This window comes from Manis javanica, chromosome 14 (genome assembly GCF_040802235.1).
Source record: "Manis javanica isolate MJ-LG chromosome 14, MJ_LKY, whole genome shotgun sequence".
NCBI classification, from domain to species: domain Eukaryota; kingdom Metazoa; phylum Chordata; class Mammalia; order Pholidota; family Manidae; genus Manis; species Manis javanica.
Genome location: NC_133169.1, coordinates 12,458,326 through 12,469,578, shown reverse-complemented (window position 1 = coordinate 12,469,578; position 11,253 = coordinate 12,458,326). Strand labels below are relative to the sequence as shown.

At 37.8% G+C, this 11,253-nt stretch overlaps 1 protein-coding gene across 7 annotated transcripts in view; it reads left to right on the top strand.

The window, feature by feature from the left end:
- The first annotated feature begins 10,610 nt into the window (after positions 1–10,610).
- MIA3 (MIA SH3 domain ER export factor 3) overlaps positions 10,611–11,253 on the top strand; it is a 45,513-nt gene continuing 44,870 nt past the window's right edge. Inside the window, exon 1 of one of the 7 annotated variants that reach the window (XM_073221501.1) lies at positions 10,611–11,101. In XM_073221501.1, the coding sequence (XP_073077602.1) occupies positions 10,969–11,101 (133 nt within the window). In that variant the 5' untranslated portion in view covers positions 10,611–10,968. The remainder of the gene's footprint in view (positions 11,102–11,253) is intronic. The other 6 variants (XM_073221495.1, XM_073221500.1, XM_073221496.1 and 3 more) reach the window with 6 other exon arrangements.

Below are 11,253 nucleotides of genomic sequence, written 5' to 3'. Positions count from 1 at the left end.
AAGAGGAACATGGATTCATGATGCACAGGTAATAAAATCTATGTTTTACTCCTTTGATGTATTTATATATTTTTAATCTCAATGTTACTGGTTTTAGATAATATGTTTAAAATAATATTTGTGTTCTTGCAATAGAAACATTTTTCTCAATGAAATCAAAATAAAAGAAAATTGAAATAAAATGAGAAAAAAAGACTTCAAATTCATCTGAAATGGCAGTGAAATTTCTCAAGGTATCACAACAAAAATCTCAACCTTTGATAGCATACAAAAAATTGGGAGTTTTGAGACAACCGCCATCATTCTCTCTCCCTCTGCAGAAATTCCAAGTGAGCATGGCCAAAAATATTTTGAATATTTTAATTTTAAGCTTTACTTGTCTTTAAAATAAGTGTATATAAAATAATGTACACATATATACAAATACACTGTATGGATCTTGTGTTAATTCTTAAGCCCTGCTTTCCAGAGCTGTGCTGTCTTTAAATGTGCCTAGTCTGAATTGTGATATACTATAAGTGTAAAATACATACCAAATTTCATAGGAAATGAAGACTGTAAACTGTCTTATTAATAATTTTTATATTGATTACAAGTTGAAACAGTCATATTTTGGATTTATGGTATGAAATAAACTATTATTAAAATTAATTACATCTATTTGTTTTACCTTTCTAATGTGACTTGTAGAAATTTTAAATTACATGGTGGCTGGCATTTTATTGCTCTTGGACAGCATTGTCCTAGAGACTCAGTGAGAAACAAGGGAAATATCATTAGGTTTAGGTTCACTATAGAATCATTCTTGTTTGATGTCACTCATTTATCCTCGTATGTATTCCATACCATTTCATATCCCATGTAGACTTAAATAGGAACAAGCTTTCATACTTGCAGGGACATCTTACTCTTTCTGTATTCGTTTTGCTCAGTGTCCACACTTGAATAGTCTTCATAATGGTATATATGTTCCTGTCCCTCATTTTACACTATTTGTATTAGTAAAGACTGAAGATTCAGGAGGTTTGCTTTGTTTTGATGTGTGATCTGTAACAGGGCTGCTAAGATTATGTTACCCTGAGGAACATATTTTCTCTCTCTCAGTTCTTAGTGTCTCCCCTAGGAGGCACTTTTGACCTGCCAAGCACCACTTGGGAGGACGTTACCTGCCATGCTGACTGTTAGCTTTCAGGGTGGTTTCTATCTAAAAATGTCTCTTATGTGACGAAGTCATTGATTTGCTGAGACTCTTATTGCATCATCAACTATCTCTGTTGACTAAGAGCCAGATATGTTGCTGGTTAATTATTTAAACAACACAAATGGGTAACCTTATATTATCTAATTTGCTTCTTAAAGAAACACTATGAAGTTTTAACATTAGCTCCAGTTTTATAGATGAGGAATCTAAGACTCAGAAAAATTGATGACTTGCCTATGGCCACACAATTAGATTTCTGATGCTTAGTTTGGTGCTTTTGACGACATTCCCTGACTCTGCTATTGTCCTGGTAAGGAAGTAATTCATATCTGAAAACTGTAAATGGATAAAGCCAATGAATCTACACTGTGGACATTGAGTTGTACAGGCCCCACCCTGGAATTTGTTCTGTATTTGTTTCAAAGCACAAATATTTGACTTCTGTGAAAATAGTGCCAAGGTAAATTAGGCAAAACCAGAAACAGGAACTTATATATAAGCCTATATATTAGTGGCAATTTCAGATGTTTGAGTTTCTCTCTTTGTATAATAGAAATTGGGAAAATATTTGTCAGTACTAGACAAATAGTCCATGTTGATAGAAACTTTGCCTTGTATATGACTCACTCACAGTAGAACATATTCCTGACATGACTTTTTCATTGCAGGGAAGGATTTAACTGGCCATATCTAACACAAAACTACATTCTCCTTGGCTTTCAGAAGAGGATACTTGTTTAAATCCACTTCAGTTCTTCCCTTTACTCAAAGTCTGAAAGCTTTCTGTTTTTTACTTTATTAAATCTAAATCCATGTGCTTGATTTTCAAGTGCTATCATAATCTGACCTACAATAGCCACCCAAATATGTTTTCCACTACCATACAGTGGATCATTTCACTCTAGTAAGATTAGGTTTCTTTGCTGTTCTTCCGCTCTCTTCTCTCACGTTTTCTCCACTTGCCCTTTCCTTGCCTTTTAGAATGTAAATCCTACCTACTCACCAAGACCTAACTCAAATCCCAGCACCATCATTTACTTTCCTCCTTTATTTAACTCTTCAGTGCTTAGAATTTGTATCAACGTACATTTTAGCATTTATTGTCTGGCAGGGTTCTTTGGCCTCCCAACACCCAACATTCTTAGTAAAAGAAGTAATTGGTATTAGCAAGAGAAATTTGTTTTTATTTTAGGAGTTACCACTCTGAAGAATATAATCCAGTGTCATCCTCCACATTGGTGAGTAGAGCCAAGATTGGTGATTTGGGGGCATGGATATGAAAGGTGGACCCATCTTCTAGACACTGGACATCAGAGATGACACTGGACACAAAAGAAGCCAGAAATCTGGGAAGAGAGAAGAAAGGAAGAAGATCTCAGGATGCCCGGTAGGAAATGACACTGTGCAGGCAGCAAAAAAATGGTGTTTGTTGTTTTACTGTCTTACTGTATTAGAACCAAACAGAGGGTTTTTATTTTTAAAGACCTTTACTAGGATTTACCTGGTTTATAAGTCTTCAGTTAACTTTGAGGATAACCATATCTCATCTCTTTCCTTCTAGTATTACAAATTACTTTCCCCCCATATAGTTTTTTTGGACAACTCTATTGAGGTATAAATTATATTTAAGTATTTAAGTTGTATAGTTTTCTGAGTTCTGAAGCAAGCATACACACCTGAATCCATCACTACAATCAAGACAAAGAACACATCCATCACCCTCGTTTCTTTGTGTCTACCTCTTGCCTCCCTGCCCTGTCACCAAAAACACTCATTATAGATTAGTGTGAATTTTCTAGAATTTTATATAAATGGAATTATACAGTATGTATTTTTCAATGAAGCCAATATGAACATTTGTGAATGAGTCTCAGTGTGGATAGACACTTCTTTTATTTCTCTTGAGTAAATACCTAGGAGTGGAAAGACTGAGTTCACATGGTAGGTGTGTTTTAATTTTTACAGAAACTGCCAAACTGTTTTCCAAAGTGGTTATACCATTTTAAATTATAACCAGTAGTGTTATGAGAAATCCAGTTTCCCTCATCCTTGTCAACACTTTTGATTAGTCTTTTTAATTTTAGCCATTCTAGTATGTATGTAATAATATCTCATTGTGGTTTGATTTGCATTTCCCTAATGACTAATGACATTGAGTATCTTTTCATATACATATTTGCCATATGTATTATCTTCTTTGATGAAGTATCTGTTCAAGCCTTTGGCCCACTTTTATCAAATTGAGTTATTTGTCTTCTTATTAGTAAGCTATAATAGTTATTTATATATTCTAGATACAATTCCTTTGCCGGATCTATGTTTCGCAAATATTTTCTCCCCATTATGGCTTACCTTTCCATTTTCATAACAATGAATGTGGAAGTGTGAGCAAAAGTTTTTATTTTGATGAAGGCCAATTTATTGATTTATTTCTTTTAGCATTATAGTCTTTGTGTGTATTTAAAAATCTTTGCCAAACCCAAGGTCACAAATATTTTCTCATATATTGTCTTCCAGAAGTTTTATGGCTTTAATTCTAATCCTTAGGTCGATGATCTATTTCCAGTCAATTTTTGTGTATGGTATGTGGTAAGTGTCAAGATTATTGGACATTGTCCATTTCAACTTAGTTGTATGGTTTATCGGCATAATATTCATAATATTCCCTTAATATTTTTCAGATGTCTATAGGATCTGTATGATGTCCTGTCTAATTTCTGATCTTGGTAATTAGTGCCATCTCTCTCTTTTTTCCTCCTCAGTCTAATGAACAGTTTATAAGTTTTATTGAGATTCTCAAAGAAACAACTTTTGGTTTCATTGATTTTTCTCTTTTCTCTTCCAATTTTATTGATTTCTGAGCTTACCTCTATTATTTCTTTTCTTCTGCTACTTGGTTTTTAATTTGCTCTTTTTCTTCTAGTTTCTTAACGTGGAAGCAGAAGTTATTGATTGGAGACCTTTATGGTTTTCTTATATAGGCATTTAAGGCTGTAAGTTTCCCTCCAAGTTTGATCTGTTGTGTGTTTATTTTCATTCACTGTGAAATACTTCCTAATTTCCCACGTTGGCTCATGGGTTATTTAAATTTGTTATTTAATTTCCAAAATTTGGAGGTCTTCCAGATATCATTCTATTCTTTATTTCTAATTGAATTCAATGTGGTCAAAAACCATACTTTGCATGTTTTGAATTTTTTTTAATATTATTGTTCTATGGTCTATAATATCATGGTAAACGTTCCACAAACAGCTGAAAAGAATGTATATTTCTGCTTTTGTTCTATAGATATTAATTAGGTCAAGTTAACTGATGGTATTGTTTCAGTCTTATATATCCTTATTGACTCTGTCTACTTATATCAATTATTGAGAGAGAGGGATGTTGAAATATCCAACTATAATTGTGAATATGTGCAGTTCTTCCACCAGTTTTTGCTTCATTTATTTTGAAACTTTCTTATTAGTTGTACAAATATTTAAAATTGTTATGTCCTCTTGATGAGTTGACTTTTTAAAAATTATGAAATGATTTCCTTTACCCCAGTAATATTCTTTGCTGTGAAATCTGATTTGCCTGATACTAATATGATTACTCCAGCTTCCTTTTGGTTAGTGTTAGCTTGGTTCATCTTTTTTAACATTTAACTTATTTGTCTTTATATTTGAAGTGTGTTTTCTTGTAGGAAGCATATAGTTGAGTCTTGTGGTTTTTTAAATTGAATCTGAAAATCTATGCCTTTTAAAAGGGCATTAGGCTATTAACATTTAGTCTGTTATTTTGATTAGGTTCAAATCTATGGTCTTTCTGTTTCCTTTTTATTTGTCTTATTTGCCCCTTGTTCCCTTTTTTCTCTTCTTCTGTCTCCCTTTGGATTAATTAAGAATGTGTTTCTCCTGTGTTGACTTACCAGCTATAACTCTTGTGGTTTTGTTTTTGTTATTGTTGTTACAGGGTGTATAATATACATCCTCATGTGATATTTTTTTACTTCCCTTATAGTTTTAGGTCTCTACAACAGTGTATGTCTATTTCCCCTCCCCTGTTTTTATACTGTTGCAGTCATACATTTTTGCTTATATATATTTTATCAACCTCACAATACATTATTACTTTTGCTTTAAATAGTTAACTCTTCTTAAAGAGATTTTTAAATTGAAAAAGTATTTTATATTCGATGTGTTTTAAATAAAAAAATATATTACATATTTGCCCACATATATACATTTCTTATATTTTCATTCTTTTGTGTAGATTCAGATTTCAATCTGGTATTTTCTTCCTGCCTAAAAGGCTTCAACATTTCTTATGGTGTAGATATGGTAGTAATGAATTCTTTTAGCTTTTGGGTTCTGAAAATATTTTTTTTGCACATTTAGACATTTGCTTTTGGAGATGGGAGTCTTTAATTCTCCTTTTTTTTTTATAATAGTGTTATTGACATACAATTCACATAATTAAGCAATTCATGCATTTCAAGTTTCCAATTCAACATTTTTAGTATATTCAGAGTTGTGCATCACCATAATCGATTTTAGAACATTATTATCACCGCAAAGAGAAATCTTGTACCCTTTATCTGTCACCTTCAAATCCCTCATCTGTGACAGCCCTAGACAACAAATAATCTACTTTCTGTCCCAAGTGACTTGTCTCTATAGACTCTATAGACTTGCATGGAACCATGCAATATATGGTCTTTTGTGGTTGGCTTTTTTACTCAGCCTAATGTTTTTACGAATCATCGTGTTGTGGCATGTCAGTACTTCATACTTTTTTATGGCCATTGTATTGATATACCACATTTTATTTATTGATTCATCATTTATAACAAACATTTGGGTTGTTTCCATTTTTGGCCATTATGAATAATGATGTTACCAATACTTGTGTACAAGGCTTTGTGTAGATGTTTTCATTGCTCTTGGTTTTATACATAGGAGTGAAATTGGTTGTATAAGTCTGCTTCTTGAGGAACTTCCACATTGTGGTTATTGAGGTCCTTCTGTGTGATTATTGTTTTCACTTTTTGCAGGATGTCCTTTGAAGCATGGAAGTTTTAAATTTGATAGGATCTAGTTTATTTTTTCCTTTCATTGCTTGTGCTTTTGGTGGTATATCTAAGAAGTCATTGCCTACTTGAAGATGTTTCCTTTTAAGATTCTTATAGTTTCAGCTCTTACATCTAGGTTTATGATCCATTTTGAGTTAATTTTTGTGTGTGTTGTAAGGCAGCATTCAGTTTCATCCTTCGACATATTGATATTGTTTCATGCAGTTAGTTTCCTTGGAAACATTTTTGATCCTCTCAAGTCTTGCTTTTAAGCTTTATTATAGTATCTTTCAATCTTTGGTGATATTTTCCTCTTAACTGAGCACTCTACCTGATGCCCTGTTTATTATAGGTTTTCCGCTCTCGCTGGTGGGAGCACAAACTATTCTGTGCTCCAACAATTCTCTCTGCACTCTTTGTGGTTCTTTCCCTGCCCCAGGTAGCTCTTCACACATGGACTTATCATTACTCAGTTGATGGCTTGAGAGAAACCCTCTGCATATTTCTGGAGCTTTGCCTGTACAATTCTCTATTCTCCATACAGCCCTCTTCTCTCCTACCCTCTTCCCTGCAAATTCCAGCTGCCTTGACCTTCCCAGATTTTCAAGATCACCTGCTTGAGTTTCCCTTCTCTTTTTGTGGTCTGAAAACTTTATGCAGGGAGTAAGCTGGGGCAATCATAGCTCTCACTTCCATTGTTCCCCTTATTTTAGGGATTATTGTCCTACACTGCTTGTTGTCCAGTGTCTAAAAATTCTTATTTTATATGCTTCATCCAGGTTTTTATTTTAGATGCTTAATGTGGAAGGGTAAATCTGGTCCTGTTACTCCATCTTGGCTGGAAGCGTGGTCCTCAATAAATGTTTCACACCCTTCTCTAGATTCTGGCTGCTTTCATAGTTGACAACAGACCGGGTTCTTTCTGGTAATTTCAGTGTTAGGCCTTCTGGATGTTCCAGGGTAGGCATCATGGGAAGTTTAAAATGATATATGTTGTTACGCTGTCTTCTATTTGTTTCAGATGTATTTGTCTTGTCTTCTCAATTAGACTGCAAATTCTTTAAGGTCAGGACCCTCCATATCTTCATATTTTTATGCCCCACCCCCAAACTAAACACATTTTTTTTTTAAAGTTCTACACAACCTTTATGCAGTGAAAAATACATTTGAACTGTTAACAAATAGTACATTTGGGGTTAGGATTTATTTTAAGCATCATATTTAATGTTATTAAAAATCAATGCTGACTCATCCACTGAAATTTATATACATGCTGGCAGGAAGAATTACTGCCACCACCCTCACTGTGGTCAGCTGAGAAATTTTTATCTGCCAAACTTGTTAATATCTATTTAAGGCAATAAACATAATAAAAAAAAAGAATGCAGATAAATCAGAGCCCTGGAAAATCTACAAACTAAGCAGCCAGTTCTTCAGTAATTCAGAACTCTCATTTTTCATGTGAAAGTATCTGAATATTAGTCAAAGTAGATAATAGTAAAGTAATATTGAATTAGGTCATCTTGGAATTTTGCTTTTTCCACCAATGAATTGTGATTAATTCTACTCTAAGTAGAAATAAGAAAAAATTACATTGATCTGCTTTAATATTCTGGTAGTATAGAGGGAAAAATACAGTGCAATTTCATTCACTCCTTCTGCAATAAATATGTTCTCAATCAACAATAAATGTTTCAGGTCCTGTTCCCAGTGTCTGAGGGGAAAACACAAAATACCTTGTTCTCATGGCATATTTTCTCTCAGTAATATTTACATAGGGAGGCTCTATGTAGGTTAATAGTGTAGTGAGCTTCTGTGAGTATAATCATGGGTTTATCCAACAATTTGTTGAGTACCTCATACATTCCAGACACTTTCTTGGGCACTTCTGTTACAGTCATGAACAGACAAATTCCTTGCTCCTGTGGAGTTTATCTTTGGGGTAGGAGAGCAGTCAAATAGATAAACAAATGTAAGGCAGGTAGAAAGTGCTCTAAAGAGAAATAAAGCAGAATGATGGGCTAGATAATCATGGAAGGAGCTCTAGTTTATGTGGGGTGCATGCCTCTCTAATGAGATATGATGGGGTTACAGACACTCGATGAAGGGAAGGAACTGATTAGCCATGTGGATTATTTGGGGGAACTATTCCAGGTCGAGGGAAAATTGCAATCACAAATGCTCTGATGCAGGAGTGAGCTTAGTGAGTTTAAGTGGGACTAACAGATCAAGGGGAGAGTGTAAGGAAATGGGGGAAAAAGGGGTGAGTGGAGTCAGATAAAATAAGACAGCACAGTCCATAACAAAGTCATTGCATTTTACTTGGAAGTGGGGAGCCATAGGAAGGTTTTGAGCAGAGGAGAGACATGATGAAATGTGTATCATGAAATAGTCCCTCTGGCTGCTATTGAGACAATAGACTGTAGGAAAGCAAGGACATGAGTAGCGAACAGTGAGAAGGCTACTGGAGTCTCAGGTGAGAGATGATGGAGGCTCAGCCCATAGTGTGAGCACAGGAGATGATGAGAAGTGGTCAGATTCTGGCTGTATTTTAAATGCTTATGCTGAGTGAAAGAAGTCACACACAAAAAAGAATACATACTGTATGGTCCTATTTATATCAAATTCTAGAAATTATTACAAATCAGTCTACAGCAACAGAAGATTGGAGATAGGCAGGTGAGGGGAGGGAGGGCTTCTAAAGGAGCATGAGGACTCTTTCAGGGATGATGTGTTAATTTTCTTGATTGTGGTGATGGTTTCATGGGAGGATACATATGGCAAAACTTATCAAATTGTACTCTTTAATGTATGCAGTTTATTATATGTCAATTATATCCCAATAAAGCTATTAAAACAGTGCACAGGTTTGGCTGATGGATTAGACTTGGGGTGTAACAGAAAGAGAAGTCAGGAATGGTTTGTAAGTTTTTAATAAGCACCCGGAAGACAGAAATTAAAATGGTTATTTATTGAGATAGGGAAGACTGAAAGGAGCAGGGTTTGAGAGAGAAAATGAAGAGCTTGGTCTTTCCCATATTAACATGCAGATGCCTATTGGATACACCTGAGATTCTAAAGCAAACAAACGCAAAGGGGGTAGGAAAGCAATGTAGACTGCCTAAGGGCACCACCACATGGATGACCAGTGACTGTATCCACTGTCCATTTTCTCCAGACAGCATGGGAACCACATGGGATATTTCATGGCCTCTGTAGACAAAACAACTCTGAACTTCTCTGTGAACATGATACATTTTTCTTTATTCATTGATATGGATTGCATAGGCCACATTCTTTCCTCTTGCTTTTTAAGAATCCAAGTGATTTGGGAAACCACTGATGGCTTTAACTGGTGTTAAGTCAAACCTTAGCAGAAGTTGTTCACAGGCAAATGTAAAGCCAGAACATTATAGCTACTCTTCCCTGGGCTGACCTGTGAGCTTATAGACTTTTTTTTTTTAATCACATACATAGATAATTCAGTTGCATTGCGATTTAAACAAGATTTTGCTTTCCCTGGTCAGCAAGAACGTACAAAAACTGCATGTTGCTTGATGGAGGCTTTACCGAATTGTGGTTAAAAGGGAGTGTACTACCTGGGTTTGAGTCTTAGGTCCATCACTCACTCTATGTGAGAATGCCTCAATTTGTTCCTCTCAAAAATGAAGGTATAATACGATACACTATTGTGAGGTACTATTGTTGTGAAGATTAAAGGAACTGATAAATATAAAGACCTTAGAATAACACCTGGACCTAAAGAAAGCTTAATAAATGTTAGCTGTAATTAACTGGCTTTTCCCTACTCAGAAATTTATTCTTTATTCGTATTTATGTCAGTTGGTTTCCACCGAATTGTGGGCTTCTTTAGACAAGGGCTAGATATCTTGTCTTGACCTACAACATTACCTATAGCAAGCTACTGCTTTGTTCACTGTCGGCATTAAATGGTTGCCTGCAATGGAAGTCCAACACATTTGTGTTGAATTTAATTACTTCTTGCCGTATGGATAAAAGCCCCAAGAATCTGAAGATCTCAGCAAGGGTACCCACTGACTACATCTATCCCCTGGCTCAAAAAAAGACCAAGGGGGCTACGGGCTCTAATTTACACACCCAGCCCGCCATTCCACTCTCACACACCTTTTTTCTCATCAAAGGTCACAGGATGGGACCCCAAGGAACCCCTGGGAGTCTGCAGGAGAAAGAGCCAGCAATGGCAAATCGTGCGTGGGATTTGGTAGTTCCGAAAAGGAGGTACCAAACCAAGAATGGGGGGTCTAGGGCGGGCTGGTTTGGTACGGACCAGAAATGAGAAGCTACGAGAAGGCGCCAGAAAGGCCCTGATGTTGGGAGGGTGCGGGGCTGCGGGTCCCAAGGACTCAGAGGGGGCGAGCGAGGGGCTGGAGTTGCGCGGAGGGCCGACTGCGAAGGCACCGGGGCGAAGGCAGGCGATTGGGCGAGGGAGAAGCTACAGAATCCCGGTTGCCACGGCAGCGCCCGAAGCACAAGGCCCCGGGGCGCAGGTCGGAGCTCCCGCCGAGCCCCTCCAGAAGCCCCCCCAACCTCACCCGTCCCTCACTGAGGCCGCGCTGACGTGTCAGCCGGGAACCCGGGGGCCTCCGGGAGGCGACGCCCCTCCGCGCCCCGCCCCCGGCGCCCGCCCCGGCCGCCGCCTCCGCGTCGCCGGCTCCCCAGAGGTGACCACAACATGGCTGCGGCGCCGGGGCTGCTCCTCTGGCTGCTCCTGCTCGGGCCGCCCTGGCGGGTGCCGGGCAAGCGGAGCCCAGCCGCAGATCGGCGCTTCTCGGAGCACAAACTCTGCGCGGACGACGAATGCAGCAGTGAGTGCCCCGGGGGCCGGGGGCCGGGGGCGGCCGCGCCGGGGCTGCGCGGGGGCGGGAGCTCGGCGGCCCCGCTGGCCGGCCGGGGGGTCGCAGGCCGGGCGGGCAGAGCGCAGGGGGGGCTGCACCTCCCACTTGTTGCCAGCGTCTCA